General features: G+C 40.4%; 1 protein-coding gene across 1 annotated transcript in view; it reads left to right on the forward strand.

Annotated features, from left to right (window-relative positions):
- The window catches only part of LOC126176513 (uncharacterized), a 274041-nt gene that overhangs the window by 20476 nt on the left and 233462 nt on the right, over positions 1–20103 (forward strand). Inside the window, exon 2 of the mRNA XM_049923670.1 lies at positions 11410–11648. Within this exon, the coding sequence (XP_049779627.1) occupies positions 11410–11648 (239 nt within the window). The remainder of the gene's footprint in view (positions 1–11409; positions 11649–20103) is intronic.

Raw genomic sequence — 20103 nt, forward strand, 5'->3', positions numbered from 1 at the left:
TAGATGGTAGTTGCAGGAGTGAATCACTGAAGAAATATCATTAATGTACAGTGAGAAGAGTAATGGACCAAGGACGGAGCCTTGGGGAACTCCAGAGCGCACGTTTTTCCATGATGACTTTTCCGACCCACAAATGACTTGTTGACTTCTGTTTTTGAGGTAGCTGTCGAACCAGTGTATAGCGCTGTTTGAGAAAGTCAGCTGTTTCATTTTAATTAGTAATATATCAAAGTCAACTGTATCAAAAGCCTTGCTAAAGTCAAGCAGTGTTAGGATGGTAGCTTCACGTCTGTCCATAGCATGTTTAATGTCATCAGTTACTTTGATTAATGCAGTTGCTGTACTATGGTGCTTTCGAAAGCCTGACTGATATTTGTTGTGGATGTTATGAGTTTTGAGGTAATCCGTCAGTTGTTCATGGACGATGTATTCTAGGGCTTTAGATATTGCAGGTAGTATGCTGATCGGCCTGTAATCACCTGGCGACTTAGGGTTGTCAGTCTTGGGTATAGGTTGAATTAAACTTTGCTTCCACTCAGTAGGATATGTACTACTGACAAGAGACAGGTTGAAGATGTCTGTGATAACTGGAGTAATAGTGTCTACGACGTTCTTAATCATGCCAATGCTGACTCCATCATTTCCTACTGCCTCGGAAGAGATTCTCATAATTGCCTTGTGTACTGTGCCAGTAGTTACATGTTTTAGGTAAAACTTGTCTCTCGAGAGATTGATATCTTGGGGCTGGTAATTTGTCGCTGCGTGGCAGTTTATAGCTGTTGAGAAGAAATCATTGAATTCTTCTGCAGACGCTTGATAAACAGCGTCAGATCTTCGCTTCCCTATACCGAAACTGCGCAGCTTTTTCCACAGTGCAGCAGGTTTTGTTATACCGCATACGACAGAGCGGGCATGTCTGATTTTGGCATTCCTCACGCTTTGCTTGGTTCTATTTCGGAGTTTCCTATAAGCTTCGTACGCCTCGGGAGTTGGGTTACGCTTGAAGGCCCTATGTGCAGCATCACGTTTATTCATTAACTGGCGCAATGCAGTGGTGAGCCACGGAGCGGGAGCTCTCTTTACCTTGACAGTGCGTTGAGGAGCATGTTTATCATACAGTGTAATAATTTTGCGACATAATTCCCGAATTTTTCCGTCTAAAGTCGGTTCATTGCTTATATCATGCCAAGGGATGTCTGAGCAATCCTTTTGAAGAGCGTCATGGTTAACATTTTTTAGGTTTCTGTAGGTTACCAGGTGAGATTTTTCTTTGGTAGTATGCACTGAGTAATTTAAGAATATCACGTCGTGAGCAGAGAGTCCTGGAGCGGATGTCTGATTGGCGCGAATTATTTTATCTGGTCGCTTTGTTGCTATTATATCTATGAGTGTATGGCTGTGTGGCGTGTGATGAGTTGGGTCCAGCGGTGTTAAACTCATATCATTGGAGTGGAACAGTCTCCTTAGTTTTTCTGCAGAGGGAGATTTTAACTGTAAGTCGATGTTTGTGTCGCCCATAATGATTATGTGTTCATACAGTGTCACGAGCGAGGACAGGGCAGACTGAAAGGAGGACATAGCACCGACGTTTGGAGGTTTGTAGATTACTCCAATTAGCAGTTTCTGATTTGATGTGTTTATTTCGAAAAACAAGTACTCTGCTTCTCCTTCGCCCTTTGCATCCGATGTGCATAGTACAGTAGGTCTGAGATCAGAGCGAACATAGGCACCCACACCACCTCCGCGTCGTGTTTCACGATCTGCTCTTAGGAGAGAGTAACCATTGATTCGGATAGCGTCGGAAGAAATGTTTGGTTTCAACCAAGTTTCAGAGACGAGGATAACATGGAACAGCGATTGGCAGAACAGGTCACAGAACTCGTCGAAGTGAGCCGTTAGCGACTGCGCGTTCGCGTGGGCCACAAAGAGCCCGTCGCCGGAACCGGTCCGTCCCATTGTGGCCGCCTGTAGGACCGAGCGCGCTCCGTCTACCTGCTGGCCGGAAGAGGGACAAAAGCTGGATTTCGCGGGGGAAGACATGTTTACAGGTGTGTCCAAGGTCGTGACTGACTCAAGCGTCTGTGAGCTAAAGGTGAAAGACAAGCTGGAGGTATCGGAGAAAGGAGCAAAAAGAAAGATGGAAAGTGGCAGTAGTGGTTACGGAAAAGATAATAGTAGTAGTAGTGGTAGTGACGAGGATGAAAATGACAGATATAGAAAGGCGGTTTTAAGGAGATTCCTGTTAATGGACAATGTTAATTCCCGTTTGACTGATAATATGAATATGCATGAGCACTTATGATAGACAAATAAAGAAGCAATATTTATGTGAAACAATTGACTGATTTTAAAGAGAGTACTTATGGTGCTTATAGAAATAACAAAGCAATGTTTACGTAAAAAAATGAAAAAAAGAATAAAAATTAACTTATATTAACAGAGTACAATATGAGACTTTGTGTCTCGCGAGATTTCGCTCAGACTTTCAGTTCGGACATGTTCGTCACCGTTTTCCTCCCTCCTGTTATACAAAGCCATCTAGTCTTATTTGATGAAATATAAACTTAAATTTCTTTCTTAGACAAGCAATCAATGACAGTGTTTTTTGTGCATGATTTTTGCAACCTTTGCCCAAAGAGTTCAATTAACATTTGTATTATGTGGAATGATATACCTGGTGAAGAGAAAATATGGAGTATATTACAAAAATGGTGTACAAATTATGAGTTGAGAAAGAGTGCTACAGCAGTTATGCTATAAGAGAAGGTTAACAAACACCAGTGAAAGCATAAACATACTACTTCTGAAACAGTATATAAAAAATGTCGCATTATAAAAGGAATGACAATGGGAAAAGCTTTTCAGGTGACAAAGTAGGTCACTTGTCAAAACAATGTAACACAGGTTGTTTGTTTTAGATGCAGAAAAAAGGATCATCAATCAAATGAGTGTCCTAGAATAGATGAAAGAAAAGACTACTATATCTCAACTTGTGTAACATCTGTGGGAAGTTCAAAAATTGTAGCCACAACAATGCTTCAAAAATTGAGAAGAAAGTTTTCATGGTGAGATGCATAGTTTTTCTCTTAAAATAAACAAACAGGACTGTAATGAGTGGTGTATTTGACAGTGTTGTAACAAATCAACATGACTAGTGTATCATGTATGAGCTATTTGAAACTCCAAGAAAGAAACATAGATCCAAATACAGTCGACAAATTGAAACATTTGGTATAAGTCAAATTGATGTACAGGTAGTCAATGGACAGAGCGATATTTTGAAGATGTTTGATTTTATCCAGATGTCTAGAAGCTGCAATGGAATATATCAAATAATTAAAAAATGTGGCAAATTTTGGGTATTAAAAAAAAACAATATTGCTGTTTCTACATCCAGTGGCACAACTGTGCTTTATTGTTAGCTGGTGAAGGTCAAGAAAAGTATTGTGTTATTGCTTAAACTAATGATGCCTTGCAGAGAAGGCATGAAAATCTGAGTTACCAAATATATGCAATGCACAAAAGTTTTTGAAGAATCATTTTTTGAAAATAATGATTGACAGCAGCTTTCATGAGGAGTACTTGTATAGTAAACATAAGCAGTTGGCATTTGGTGAAAGAGTGGAAAACCCACAGAACATGGAGAATTAGGTTATGTGCCAATGGAAGGAAATGATTTGGAGGCTGATCAACATTTCATTGGATGATTTTTCCAGCTCCAGGATAATGTACCTTTAGTGACACAAAGATGAAATTAATGGAAAGTTACCACTGTTTATTAAAATGTGAAAGGCTTAAGTTGAAGTTACTGTGAAATAATTATGTACAGATGGTGGCTAGGAGTTTCAGAATAAAGAGTCATTTGAATTGAAACATTCAGTTAGTGCACCATATACTCTTCAGCCGATTGGATGTGCTTAGTAGGAAAATACAATCCTATATGAGATGGCACATTCTTTGCTCTGCTCTCCTGAACACTGTGGTCTTGTACAATATTGACACTATGCTAGGCATTCTATGTGATGGCCAAGCCAATCCACAGCCATGTTGTAGACAACACCGTCTGTTGCATGTGTGAGTAGTGTCACCACCAAGCCAGCTTAAGAAGGTGTCGCACCAAAGCCAGCCACGCTAATTGTTGAGTTCACTTGGAGCCTTCACAGCATTAGTAGTTTGCCTCTCTATCATTGTGATTGTTTATGGCAAACATGCCTGTGCAATGGACTAGTGTGAAATACTATTTGGATTTGCATAAGAAAGTTAAATAAATGATGTTACATATGTATTATGTGTCTTGATAATTATTTCGCTCTCTGCCTCAGCACCCACTTATTCCTTTGCATCCACAAATGGACTGACCCAACAATCACCTACCAGAAGCATTGCAGGGTGAGGCACTTCTGGTTGCAACATACACTCTGAATTGGTCATGCAAAAAATTAAAAGTAAAAATCCAGTTAGGTTTATGAAGAAGGAATGTCATTAATGTCATTTTGATATTTTGCTGATATTTGGAAAGGAATGCTCTCCATGGATTCCCATGCAAAAACCAAAGAAGTTTGATGCTAAACCTTCAAAAGGATATGTGATTGGTTATGATGATTGCGGGTATGGTGTTCATTTTCCTGAAAAAATCATATGTCTGTATGCAGAGAAGTAAAATTCAAGTGCATACAATTACAGAAACCACTCACTCAAGAGACTACAAGTATTGCTGATATGTCAGATGTAGATGAAAAAGGAAAATGTTACAGAAACTGAACATAAAAATGTTGATTTTGAAGAGAATAGTCCATGCAACTTCATGAATCAAGATGTAGTTACAAGTAGCAAAAAGATTGATAACCATTTGTATGTCAAGGGACAAGTTGAGAGCAACTTGGAAGCAAGAAGTGAAGAAAAAGGAGGTTATAATGTATAACAAAAGCAAAATTTGTAGAACCAGCAAGTTTTTGTGAAGATTCAGTCCGCTGACCAAGAATGATGCTTCTTTGTAAGACACCAAGGAATTGTAGAGAAGCACTACAGAGAGAAAATTCTGAATAATGGAAGAAGAAATGAAATCTCCAAAAGAAAATAAAACATGGGAACTAATTTACACAATTTAAGACAAATAAGGACATTGAAAATTGATGGGTTTTTGCTGCAGACTGCAAATTCAGATAATGTGTTTCGATATGGGACCCACTTCATGGCAAAAGAATACATTCAACGATTTGAAATAAATTATGTTGACACATTTATCCCTGAACAAAGATTTGAGATGGTAAGAGACCTGTTAAATGTTGCAGAACTTGGCTGATATATAAGACAAATTGATGTGAGGACAGTGATTCTCTATGGAGGGAAAGATTTACATGTACGGTATCAACTAGAGGATTATGATGATAGCACAGGATGTGTATGTAAATTTCTGGAGAGTCTGTGTGGCGTAAAGCAAGCCTGAGAATGCTGGTATGAATATCTTGTTAAATTTCTTAGTGGATGTAATTTGCAGGAGAGCTGTTCAGATCCAAGTGCATCATGTGGTGAGGGGCCAGTACTGCTGTTTTGTATTGATACTGGATTGATTGTGGGCTGTACTGATGCAACTACCACAGTTGGGTGAACATTTTTGGATCACTGTCGAGTGTGTAGGTTGTTTTCTAGGCTTACAAATCAATAACTTTGATACAAGAGGAGAGAGTTTTGAAGAGGTGTGGAGTGATAGATACAAAACCATTATGTATACCAATTGAACTAGAATGGACACTGTATGGCACTAAGTTTCAGAAGCATGAAGACTGTAGAATTGAAGCTAATAGTTATGCGGATCATTGTGGAGAAAAAGCACACAAGACCATCAACAAGTGGCATTCTATTTCAAGTTTCAATTATGTGAAAAAGTAAATTATAGCTCTATCTTCAAAGGAGGCCAAGTATGTGGCTGCAAATTAAACTTTCAAATCACTTGTATGGCTGCAAATTTACAGATGATGTAGGAAACTGTTGGTATTGTGTCTACTTCATGATATGGGTAAAACATTGCAGGAGAGACTGAAAGTATCTATGTTTATGTTGTTATATATATTAATATTCTTTAAATGTTGTCACTTGACGTATAGAAACTGTGAGTTATTGTGTTGTGCTGGCATTACCTTGGACATTTTTCAATATTGTTCAACTTCTGAAGTTTTAAAATAAATGCTTTGAGACTCTCTATGGTGTTTTACCAACACAAACTGAATGTAAAAATGTATGGATTGTGCTAACATTTTACTAGCAGTCTCACCCATAGGAGAGCTTTTCTCCGGATGCTTTTTCATTGTTCTCTTTTCATACCTGTGAGCTATTTGAAAAAATTGTGTCAGCAGTATAAGAAACTGCATGAACTTTAGCTGGGTTGTACAAAAAATTTTACAGCTCACATATTTGTCAAATCATTTGCTCAGCTGCATTTTTGCAGATATTGTCCAGTTTCATTCACCAGGCATGAACTAGCAAAGGCAAAACTGGACAGGATACGAGGAATGGGGGTTATTGCATCCTCTACATCTACTCACTGGGCATCAGTCATGGTAATTATTAAGAAACCTATGGAATCTATATACACAAGCAGACATTTGTAAAGGCAGACATTTACAAATGTCTGCTTGTGTCTGTGTATATGCGGTTGGATATGTGTGTGTGTGCGCGAGTGTATACCTGTCCTTTTTTCCCCCTAAGGTAAGTCTTTCCGCTCCCGGGATTGGAATGACTCCTTACCCTCTCCCTTAAAACCCAAATCCTTTCGTCTTTCCCTCTCCTTCCCTCTTTCCTGATGAGGCAACCGTTGGTTGCGAAAGCTTGAATTTTGTGTGTATGTTTGTGTTTGTTTGTGTGTCTATCGACCTGCCAGCACTTTTGTTTGGTAAGTCTCATCATCTTTCTTTTTAGATATATTTCATACTGTACAGTTTTTCTTGTTATTTATTTCCTTGAGTGCTTCTCACCCACCATTTTCCATCTCATCTTTCCTCTTCTACTGTGACTTAAGTCTCATTCACATCTCTATTTTTGTTCTATATTTCCCTTATATCTAGCTCATTAACTGCCTTCACTGCAATATCTGACTCCAGGCTTTCAAATCTTATTCCTGACATTTCAGTACTAATTCTTGTTTTCTTACATCGCTGTCTCCCCCTTTTCTGGTATCCCAGCCCAATGCATTTGAAGACCCACCAGAAGGTATGGAACCTGATGAGACTGTTAAGTAGCACTGCTACATCTGTGGGTGCTGGTATGACCACTGCAAGTGCTGCAACTGGTACACATATGCCTTGCCAGCCAATCAGCACCCACACCTGCCCTTAAAAGCCAGCTGCGCAGTGGCTCTAAAGTCAGTCATGATTTCACTGTGCTCTTGTGTTGATCTTGCTACGTATCATTGTCTGGTTCTGCATTCACTACATTTTAGGTTTTCAGTTTCAGTTTACTTGTTTGACTTATAATTTTGCCATGCTGTCTCTGTTGCCTGACCTCTAATTTTATCCTCCTGTTTACTTGTGGTCACTCGCTGTTGAACTCCGGGCCTGTTGACTAGTTTCTGTTTCTCGACTCATTCCTGATTATGTCGAATTACCAGTCACTATATCTTTGTTCTGTAGTCTCATACCCATAAACGGTCTCTTCTCTTTTGATGAAAGAGACATGGTTCAAAAAATATGAGCCATGATGTTTTTTACATTGGTGACCCAAAACATTATGACCATTTGTTTAATATTGTATTGGACCACCTAGCAACATCCTTCCTTTCTATTACTGCAAGAAACCATTACAATGTTCAAACTTGAAAAATATCACATAAAATGCAATTTTTTTAGCAATGACAACGCTATTATGGTGAAGCTAATAAATGCCTGATAAGGAGAATTGTGCAATAACAAATTGTATTACTCATCTGTTTCTTGTGGCTGCTTAATGTAAATGTGGCTCACTGAAAAATATGGCTTACTGTAAGAATATTGCATCTAGGAATTGTGTTCCTGATTTTTGTCTTTCAGATAAGAATTCTGCCTGGCTAACTTATATCCATTCATTGGTTAATTTCTTTCATTTCACATATAATATTTTTATGTTTCCACAATGCTGAAATTACGACTGTTCAACATGGCAATATTCACAAACAACAGTCATTTCACTCTCCTGCCAAGTATTTACGCCAACTTAAACTTACAAGAGAACAGAACATACTCCTTTTAACACATGCCAAAACATTTGGGACCACAAAGACCAGAGACACAAAAACTTGCAGCACAGCTATCATACAGAGCATCAATTTTTTGCAGTCAGAGAAATTTATATGAGGATATGATTAATTATTTCTTTGATAAATGTTTATAAATGATTACACAGAATAAATTATAGAAATAACAGTGATGATGACAATTTCACATGTAATTACAGTTTTGAATAAAATTAAAAATATGAAAACTAATTAGCTTGAGACCTGAGTTTCTCCTGGCATATACAACTTTCAAATAACTTCCAGGAATTCAGCCAGGTAACACTTTCGCAGGAGAACACCCCGCCATTTTCAAGGCAACTGCAATGGAGAGGTGATGTATATGCAAATTTAAAACCTTGGTTCTTGGACTGATGCAGGAAAGATAACACACACACTGAAGACTAGTGCCACCAAAGATGACCAAAGTCAGAGCTATCGATAGTGAGACTACGAATTCGCAGGTGAGGTAGCATTGACTCTGTCCCTCTGTTTTTTGACAAGGGAGAGAGCCGGATTCCAAACAGATTTTAAACAAAAACCTCCATCCCTGTTAACGAGGTTGCTTGCTAATTTAATCTCAACTGCCTCCTTAATAACACTGTCCCAATAGCTGGACGTGCATTCCAATATCTCAGTGTTATTATATAACATGGGGTGACCAGTATCCAAGCAATGTTCGGCAAAAAAATACAAATATGTGGAATTGGAAGCATTGTTGAACAAAGATGATAAGATGATTTGCAAACGCAAAAACTCACCGAGCACCTGAGCATTAGTCAACAAGCTGTTTCCAGTCAGCTATGAGAGATGGGAAAGTTTCAGAAGACATGTAGATGTGTATCGCATGAGTTGAACGAAGTGAATAGAAAAGTGCAAAAACACGTGACATTTTGCTTGCTTGGTACAAAGGAAAGTAATTTCTACATTGCATAGTTACAGGGGATGAAAAGTGGATTTATTTTGAGAATCCCAAGTGCAAAACATCATGGGTAGACCCAGGCACACCATCCACATTGACCACAAGATCATATCACTTTGACAGAAAGATGATGCTCTGTGTTTCATGCGATCAGAGGGGCGTGGTCTATTATGAGTTGTTTAAACCTGGGGAACAGTTAATACTAAATGTTACTAACAACAGTTGCCTGATTTGAATCATTCACTGCTTGAAAAAGAGACCACAGTATTTAAAGATGCAAGACAAAATCATTTTTCTTCATGACAGTGCTGCTTCACATACGACAAAACCAGTTTGTAACATGCTGGAAGCACTTGGCTGGCGACTTCTACCCCATGCAGCTTTCTCACCAGATTTGGCTCCCTCCAGTTACCACTTGTTTGCATCAATGGGTCATGCACTTGCTGAGCAGTGCTTTGGTTCATATGAAGATCTGAAAAAATGGCTTGATGAATGGTTCACAGCACAATGGGAAAACTTTTACTGTCACAGTATTCACAAATTGCTCAAAAGATGGAAAAATGTATAACAAACAATGGAGCCTACTTTGAATAAATCACTATTTATCATTCTTCTAAATTTAACATGTTTTTCAGACAAAAAAATCTGCATTTCATACTTGTTCACCTGGTAAGGCCATTGACCAGTTCCATTACAACCTTTGGAATATGGTACAGTAGCAGTTCCACTTGGCATGGATTCAACAAGTCATTGACAAGTTTGTGGAGGTTTGTGACATCATATCTCAATGCACAGAGCATACAATTCTCATAAATGTCAAGCCAACGATTGGCAAGTGTAGAGCTGGTACCCAGTAAAGTCTAAGATGTGTTCCGTTGGGGTCAATCAAGACAAATTTGGAGGCCAAGGTAACAAAGTGAGTTCACTGTCATGTTTCTCAAACCACTGTAGTGCAATTGTGGGCTTGTGATACAGACAATCATCCTGCTGGAAAATGCCATTGCCATCATTTGCCTGTAATGCTGCTAGGTGGCATTGTCTCATGTTGGACAGTTGCCATAAAGTTCTGGTTCATTACTGTATGTGCCTGTTTCTGTTGTTGCTTAGCAAGTGAAGAGTTTGAAGTAGACTAGGCATACTGCCATGCAGGAGGTCCATAACATGTTCACATAATCCACAGCTATAGTGGTGCCCTTAATTACTACCCCAGATCCCACAGAAGCCCAAGTGAGTGTGCACCATAACATAATACTGCTCCCAGCAGCTTATATCCATGTTTTGAGCAGCCATTTGTCTAAGAAGGTGTATCTGAATATGACCATTGATCCGGTATGACAATGAACAAGATTGCATGTAGCACATTTCCATTGGCCCATGGTCCAATGGAGATGATCCTGTGCCCACTACAATTGTAACTGAAGGTGTTGTTGGGTCAACATTGGAATACATAGGTGTCATCTGCTGTAGAGCCCCATGTTCAGCAGTGTACGCTGTATATTGTACTCCTAAACACTTGTGCCTGCACTATTACAGTATTGTACTCTGTCATCAGATCTGCTGTCCTATTTTACAGAGCTAGCAGGTGTGGATGTCTGACAGTCTGTCACCTGTTTGGAATTTCACCATCCTTCAGCCACTCTCCATAGATGTTACAACTATAGCATTTGAAAAGACAACCAGCTCTGCCATTTCTGATGTGCTTATTACCAGGTGACAGGCCATAACAATCTCTTCTGTGTAAAAGTCACTTATGTCAGTGGATATCCCTGTTTCTGGCCCATATCTCTGCTCCACTTTTAGACTTTCCTTATCACATCATTTGTCTGTAATGGTACTAGGTGGCATTGTCTCATGTTGGACAGTGGCCACAAAGTTCTGGTTCATTACTGTATGTACCTGTTTCTGTTATTGCTTGGCAAGTGAAGATTTTTACACAGACTAGGCATACTGCCTAAATGGAACATAAAAACTGCCACGTAAACAAAAATCCTTTTATTCTATTTTGAAGTTTCTTCCTCACTCCTTTGCAGCCTATAGATCTTCATGATTAATTTTTTTGTTTTGAAAATAAGAAAGTCATAGCTAACAGTTTTCCATATCTTTTGGAGTAGTAGTAGATACCAGGAACTTCTTATGTATTTGAATACAGTTCCTACTTTTATTTGTTCGTGTGATTTAGATCTTACTTATGAATCAAGAAATTGAAAAAAATTGCCTAATGTTAGGAATTGCTTTGAATTTTCAGGACTGACTCCAAGAAATCTCATTATTGCTGGAGATATGATCACACCTGCAGATGAGGTGGAAATTGGTTATTGCTTGGGACTAGATCCAGAAATTGAAACACTGGAACTAATTTCTATTATACCAGTTGAGTGTGTTAATCTTAGTGTTTTCAGCAGAAGGAAAAGGCGTACACTCAAAGCTCATTTTTGTAATTCTGTAATTAAATATTATGAACTTGGAGGCTCAGAACATCGTAAGGTGAGTTACCAATATGTCTTATATCTCCTGTGGTCAATATTTTAAGAATTGTGCACACTCTAGGAAAGGATTACTGGTGAATTCACTGATCACATACAGGGGTTGGATAAAAATATGGAAACACTGGAAACCCATGCTTAATGCAGTGCAGGAAACGTGTTAGCAATCAAAACAACTCACAGTGAATAGATACAGGTACTGTGCAGTTTTCAAGGGAAGCTTATACCATTCCTTCTGCAAAATAGTGGCAAGTTTGAGTACCAATGATTGAGGTGGGTAGCAATCACCCACCCTTCTTTCAGTAGACCACAAAGACTCAATAATATTGAGATCTGGTGACTGGTGGCCATGGGAGATGCAGCAATTCATCATTGTGCTCAGAAAACCAGTCCTGGAAGATGCAAGCTGTGTGAGCAGGGACTCTGTCTTTGTGGAATACAGCATCACAATTGGGAAACAAACATTGTACCATGGGATGGATCTGATGAACCAGGATGGTAACATAACCCTTGGCAGTAATGTGTACTTTCAGAGTTAATATGGTGCCTCTTGAAACACATTTCATTTTGGCTCCCTTGATTATGGAAGCATCCATCATATGAGCACCAACAATTTGTCCACATTCAATTTCACTTGGTTCCAACAAATGCACTAATGACTACCCAGAATATTGTTCTGATCCCAACTGACATTTGCAACATATTAAGGACAGTGTGCAGATGCTGTTCCTGATCACATATGATAGTGCAATCTGCAGGGTTAGTTAAAATCTGCATTTATGTTCAAGCATGCATTTATTGCATTGTTTTCATATTTTTGCCCAATCCCTGTATATTGTTTTTATTTTATTGCCTATGAGGCACATAATATATTATGTTCTTAACATTGCAGGCAGCATTAATTATTAGTTTTAAGGATCTGTTTGTTAATGGTATATCTACAATAGTTTAATATATTTCAAAGTACTCTCCAGGAGCATCTCCACATTTTTTCCACCAACTCTTCCATTCCACACCTATTGAAAGCCTTGATGGGAGTGTCCTTTAAAACTGTTGTTATAGTTGCTTGAGTAGCCTCCGTGCTGTGAAAATGAAGTCCTTTGAGTACATTCCTGACCTTAGGCAACAAAAAGAATTTAGCTTGAGTGAGGTTGGGACTGTAACTTCCTACAAACTATCAGGGCTTAGCAAAAAATATGTGTTTCATTATTTTTGGGACACACCTTGTAGAAGCAACACAGGACACACATGAAATAATCACAAACAACAACAAATTGTGGAAATCAAGATTCAAATTGCTGATGCTAATAATGAACTACTGGTGAACAATAGATCAAAGACAGGGCCTAACAATCCAGACAGAAGTTATCTAGATGTGGGACAGAGAAGAAAACAAAAATGGATAGTGTAATAAAAACAAGTAATGTACATGGCAAATAAAACATTTTAAAAACTAATCAAGTGCGAGGGGGAACCAAGGGAATAGGCTGCTTAGTGCAATGAAGGAAGGATGGTTTCGGTAAGGAGAGTGTGAAAGCAAAAAAATGATAGGTAATAGGAGCTGAATATGTGATGAGCCAGAGATTGAAAGCACTATATTGGAGAAGTTCTTGTTAAGTAATTCATTGACCTCTCCCTTTTTCAGAATATTTCAGAGTGTGGGATGATAATGAAATCGATTAGTAGAATTGAAGAATCCAGTGTGAGTATTGGATATCTCCATTGTTTACAGGATCTCTAGAAGAAATTCACAACTGTGCTGAAAATATGATTGATGTGATTCTTTAACTTTGGGATGAGTTATCAAAGATAGTGGAAAACATGGTAGTTTGGCTGGGCTAGGTATGAATGGGAATACAAACGTCTCAAAAATGAGATCGACAGGAAGTGTAAAATGGCTAAGCAGGGATGGCTAGAGGACAAATGTAAGGATGTAGAGGCTTATCTCACTAGGGGTAAGATAGATACCGCTTACAGGAAAATTAAAGAGACCTTTGGAGAAAAGAGAACCACTTGTATGAATATCAAGAGCTCAGAGGGAAACCCAGTTCTAAGCAAAGAAGGGAAAGCAGACAGGTGGAAGGAGTATATAGAGGGTCTATACAAGGGCGATGTACTTGAGGACAATATTATGGAAATGGAAGAGGATGTAGATGAAGATGAAATGGGAGATACGATACTGCGTGAAGAGTTTGACAGAGCACTGAAAGACCTGAGTCATAACTGCCGTCTGCTTCACGTCTGCTGTGCAGCGAGCTACCTTAATTTAAGTATTAACTGTATTTTCCTTACTTGTCACTTCTTCTTCCGTGTGTATTTGCTTTTAGGAAGCTTTAATTGTCGGGTGCTATTAATACTGTTCCATAGATTTCGTGTTTGTATTGAATACAGTCAGAGAGAGTCCCTTTAGTCAACCATAGTGCCAGTAGTGCTAGTGTTTGTTTTCAGTACAGTCCAGAGACAGTTAGTGCTATTTTCTACAAGAAGTGGCTAGCAACCACAGTTTAGTCAATAAACAGCCGCCTTTAGTGAATTAGCAGTCTAGTTAAAGGTTGATTAACTCTCTTCAGTAAATTGATTCCTTAGGATGGATAGGATGTGTGACTGCTGTGTACGGACGCAGGAGGAGCTGGCCACTGTTCGCGAACAGCTGAGCGTGTTGATGGCCGCGGTCAGCCGTCTTCAGGCTGCTGCCTCAGAGTGTAGCGGCAGTGGGGAGTCTGGTGAATCGCAAGGTACACCCCAGGTGTTACATGCTTCACCCACTGTCCCTGCTGTCCAGACATGTTCGCGGGTACCGGGCGCGGTTGGGCCACCCTCTCCCCTAGGGGAGTGGCGGGTTCAGCGGCGTTCGCGGTGCACGAGGCGGAGGGTCAATGTGGAGGCTGGCCGTGTGGCATCGCCCGCTCTGCCTGTGAGTGGACATGTGGCTGCTCCTTCAGCAAGGTCCGAGCAGGCACACGGGGGGAGGGGTTTATTAGTTATTGGGAGCTCCAACGTTAGGTGGGTGATGGAGCCCCTTAGGGAAATAGCGGGAAGGTCGGGGAAGAAGGCCAGTGTTCACTCTGTCTGCTTGCCGGGGGGTCTCATCTGAGATGTGGAGGAGGCCCTACCGGCGGCAATAGAGAGCACTGGGTGCACCCGACTGCAAATTGTTGCTCATGTCAGCACCAATGACTCCTGCCGTCTGGGTTCAGAGGTCATCCTCAGTTCGTACAGGCGGTTGGCGGAATTGGTGAAGGCGGAAAGCCTCGCTCGCGGGGTGGAATCAGAGCTAACTATTTATAGTATCGTTCCCAGAACCGATCGCGGTCCTCTGGTTTGGAGCCGAGTGGAAGGCTTAAACCAGAGGCTCAGACGATTCTGCGGAGATCTGGGGTGCAAATTTCTCGACCTCTGCTATCGGGTGGAGAAATGTAGGGTCCCCCTGAATAGGTCACGCGTGCACTACATGCCGGAAGTGGCTACAAGGGTAGCAGAGTATGTGTGGAGTGCACATGGGGTTTTTTTTAGGTTAGAGAATTCCCTCCCTAGGCCCGACAAGACACCTCCTGAGGCGCGGCAAGGTAGGAGTAGGCAAAATGCAACAGGGAATAACAATATTAATGTGCTAATAGTAAACTGCAGGAGCGTCTATAGAAAGGTCCCAGAACTGCTTTCATTAATAAACGGTCACAACGCCCATGTAGTACAAGGGACAGAAAGTTGGCTGAAACCAGCCGTAAACAGTAATGAAATCCTAAACTCAGATTGGAATGTATACCGCAGAGACAGGCTGGACAGTGAAGGGGGAGGCGTGTTCATAGCGATAAGAAGTGCAGTAGTATCGAAGGAAATTGACGGAGATCCGAAATGTGAAATGATTTGGGTGAAGGTCACGGTTAAAGCAGGCTCAGACATGGTAATTGGATGTCTCTATAGGCCCCCTGGCTCAGCAGCTGTTGTGGCTGAGCACCTGAAGGATAATTTGGAAAATATTTCGAGTAGATTTCCCCACCATGTTATAGTTCTGAGTGGAGATTTTAATTTGCAGGTTAGACTCAAACGTTCATAACGGGTGGCAGGGACAAAGAATCCAGTGAAATTTTTTTAAGTGCTTTATCTGAAAACTACCTTGAGCAGTTAAACCAGGGGCGGGCAAACGTTGCACGCAGCTCATGAGCACACAGCGCTGCACGTGTGCTGCTGGCGTGCAATCGTCGAACGGGACAGTGCCGACAGCCTGCAGGTTGCGGCAGTGTAGTACTGGGCTAAGCTGCGGACATTGAAGCGAAGCGTCCACTACGTAGTGAACGTTGTATTTCAATAACCGGAAAATGCAGAGTGAATCAAGGAAACGGTGAATTGGAGCTTTGCTATCTTTTAAAAAGGAATACGAGAATCATTTGTTCTCTGTGGAAAAACGTGAAAATTGGAAATGTATAATATGTGACAGTATTCTCGCTGGTGAGCGGAAGTTTAATATTGAACGCCATTATAATAAATTTCAGTATGTTGCCGTTCTTAGGGCAATAAAAGAGGAATTTCTCAAGCGATTTGTGGATATATCTTACTTATTCCAAGGTTTTGAAATGTTCTTGAGAGCATCTGGTTTCTGTAGATGATAATCATCTCAGTTTGCAAATGGAATTAATGGATCTACAGTGTAATTCTCGTCTGAGAGACAAGTTCCTTTTGGCAAGACGTGTAATAGATTTTTATCATGACTTTCCACAGCAAGAGTTTCCTCGTCTCCATTGTGAAGCCTTGAAGATAGTCAATGTTGGGCTTGACATACTTTTGTGAGAGATTTTTTTCTGTTATGAAAATTAATAAGTCTCGGTTAAGAGCAAACATCAGTAATGAAAATTTACATAACTGTTTGCGTTTGTCTGTATGCAGAAATTTTGTTCCAGACATTAAACGTATTGTAAACTCCACTTGTGATAATTAAATAAAATGTATCGTAGGTAATAGATACTCTTTCAAACCATGATTTCTGTCAAGCACTCCTACTAACCTTATTCCTTCATTTAATAAAGCAGGCCAGGAAACAAAACGCATTACAGGGGGAAGAAGCGGAGAGACGGTATGGTGGGGAGGGGTGAGAAGCGGGTGGCCAGCTTGCCCCTGTGTGCATGCAGAACACCTGTTAACTGCACACATGCATGTGCACCACACACGTGCAGAATTCCTGCCCGCCCCCGAGTTAAACAGAGAACCGACTCGTGGCGATAACATATTAGACCTTCTGGTGACAAACAGACCCGAACTATTTGAAAAAGTTAACGCAGAACAGGGAATCAGCGATCATAATGCAGTTACGGCATCGATGATTTCAGCCGTAAATAGAAATATTAAAAAGGGTAGGAAAATTTTTCTGTTTAGAAAAAGTGACAAAAAGCAGATTTCAGAGTACCTGTTGGCTCAACATAAAAGTTTTGTCTCAAGTACAGATAGTGTTGAGGATCAGTGGACAAAGTTCAAAACCATCGTACATTATGCGTTAGATGAGTATGTGCCAAGCAAGATCGTAAGAGATGGAAAAGAGCCACTGTGGTACAACAACCGAGTTAGAAAACTGCTGCGGAAGCAAAGGGAACTTCACAGCAAACATAAACATAGCCAAAGCCTTGCAGACAAACAAAAATTACACGAAGCGAAATGTAGTGTGAGAAGGGCTATGCGAGAGGCGTTCAATGAATTCGAAAGTAAAGTTCTATGTACTGACTTGGCAGAAAATCCTAAGAAATTTTGGTCTTGTGTAAAAGCGGTAGGTGGATCAAAACAAAATGTCCAGACACTCTGTGACCAAAATGGTACTGAAACAGAGGATGACAGACTAAAGGCCGAAATACTAAATGTCTTTTTCCAAAGTTGTTTCACAGAGGAAGACTGCACTGTAGTTCCTTCTCTAGATTGTCGCACAGATGACAAAATGGTAGATATCGAAATAGACGACAGAGGGATAGAGAAACAATTAAAATCGCTCAAAAGAGAAAAGGCCGCTGGACGTGATAGGATACCAGTTTGATTTTACACAGAGTTTGCGAAGGAACTTGCCCCCTTCTTGCAGCGGTGTACCGTAGGTCTCTAGAAGAGCGTAGCATTCCAAAGGATTGGAAAAGGGCACAGGTCATCCCCGTTTTCAAGAAGGGACGTTGAACAGATGTGCAGAACTATAGACCTATATCTCTAACGTCGATCAGTTGTAGAATTTTGGAACACGTATTGTGTTCGAGTATAATGACTTTTCTGGAGACTAGAAATCTACTCTGTAGGAATCAGCATGGGTTTAGAAAAAGACGGTCATGTGAAACCCAGCTTGCGCTATTCGTCCACGAGACTCAGAGGGCCATAGACACGGGTTCACAGGTAGATGCCGTGTTTCTTGACTTCCGGAAGGCGTTCAGTACAGTTCCCCACACTCGTTTAATGAACAAAGTAAGAGCATATGGACTATCAGACCAATTGTGTGATTGGATTGAGGAGTTCCTAGATAACAGAACGCAGCATGTCATTCTCAATGGAGAGAAGTCTTCTGAAGTAAGAGTGATTTCAGGTGTGCCACAGGGGAGTGTCATAGGATCGTTGCTATTCACAATATACATAAATGACCTGGTGGATGACATCGGAAGTTCACTGAGGCTTTTTGCAGATGATGCTGTGGTGTATCGAGAGGTTGTAACAATGGAAAATTGTACTGAAATGCAGGAGGATTTGCAGCGAATTGACTCATGGTGCAGGGAATGGCAATTGAATCTCAATGTAGACAAGTGTAATGTGCTGCGAATACACAGAAAGATAGATCCTTTATCATTTAGCTACAAAATAGCAGGTAAGCAACTGGAAGCAGTTAGTACCATAAATTATCTGGGAGTACGCATTAGGAGTGATTTAAAATGGAATGATCATATAATGTTGATCGTCGGTAAAGCAGATGCCAGACTGAGATTCATTGGAAGAATCCTAAGGGAATGCAATCCGAAAATAAAGGAAGTGGGTTACAGTACGCTTGTTCACCCACTGCTTGAATACTGCTCAGCAGTGTGGGATCCGTACCAGATAGGGTTGATAGAAGATATAGAGAAGATCCAACGGAGAGCTACAGGATCATTTAGTAATCACGAAAGTGTTACGGAGATGATAGATAAACTCCAGTGGAAGGCTCTGCAGGACAGACGCTCAGTAGCTCGGTACGGGCTTTTGTCAAAGTTTCCAGAACACACCTTCACCGAAGAGTCAAGCAGTATATTGCTCCCTCCTATGTATATCTCGCGAAGAGACCATGAGGATAAAATCAGATAGATTAGAGCCCACACAGAGGCATACCGACAATCCTTCTTTCCACGAACAATACGAGACTGGAATAGAAGGAAGAACCGATAGAGGTACTCAAGGTACCCTCCGCCACACACCGTCAGGTGGCTTGCGGAGTATGGATGTAGATGTAGATGTAGATGTAGAAACAAGGCCCCGGGAGTAGACAGTATTCCATTAGAACTACTGACGGCCTTTGGAGAGCCAGTCATGACAAAACTCTACCATCTGGTGAGCAATATGTATGAGACAGGCAAAATACCCTCAGACTTCAAGAAGAATATAATAATTCCAATCCCAAAGAAAGCAGGTGTTGACAGATGTGAAAATTACCGAACTATCAGTTTAATAATTCACAGCTGCAAAATACTAACACGAATTCTTTATAGACGAATCGGAAAACTGGTAGAAGCCGATCTCGGGGAATATCAGTTTGGATTCCATAGAAATGTTGGAACATGTGAGGCAATACTGACCTTACAACGTATCTTAAAAGAAGGATTAAGGAACGGCAAACCTATGTTTCTAGCATTTGTAGACTTAGAGAAAGTTTTTGACAATGTTGACTGGATTACTCTCTTCCAAATTCTAAAGTTGGCAGGGATAAAATACAGGGAGCGAAAGGCTATTTACAATTTGTACAGAAACCAGATGACAGTTATAAGAGTCGATGGGCATGAAAGGGAAGCAGTGGTTGGAAAGGGTTGTAGCCCCTCCCTGATGTTATTCAATCTGTATATTGAGCAAGCAGTAAAGGAAAGTATCGAAGTGAAACATAGACGATAAATAGTTTGGACAATAAGAGAATAGAAGCTTTTGAAATGTGGTGCTACAGAAGAATGCTGAAGATTAGATGGGTAGATCACATAACTAATGAGGACGTATTGAATAGAATTGGGGAGAAGAGGAGTTTGTGGCACAACTTGACAAGAAGAAGGAACCGGTTGGTAGGACATGTTCTGAGGCATCAAGGGATCACAAATTTAGCATTGGAGGGCAGCATGGAGGGTAAAAATCATAGAGGGAAACCAAGAGATGAATACACTAAGCAGATTCAGATGGATGTAGGTTGCAGTAAGTACTGCAGTCATTTTAATGTCTGCTTGTGTCTGTGTATATGCGGATGGATATATGTGTGTGTGCGAGTGTATACCTGT

Source organism: Schistocerca cancellata, chromosome 3, assembly GCF_023864275.1.
Source record: "Schistocerca cancellata isolate TAMUIC-IGC-003103 chromosome 3, iqSchCanc2.1, whole genome shotgun sequence".
Classification (NCBI taxonomy): Eukaryota; Metazoa; Arthropoda; class Insecta; order Orthoptera; family Acrididae; genus Schistocerca; species Schistocerca cancellata.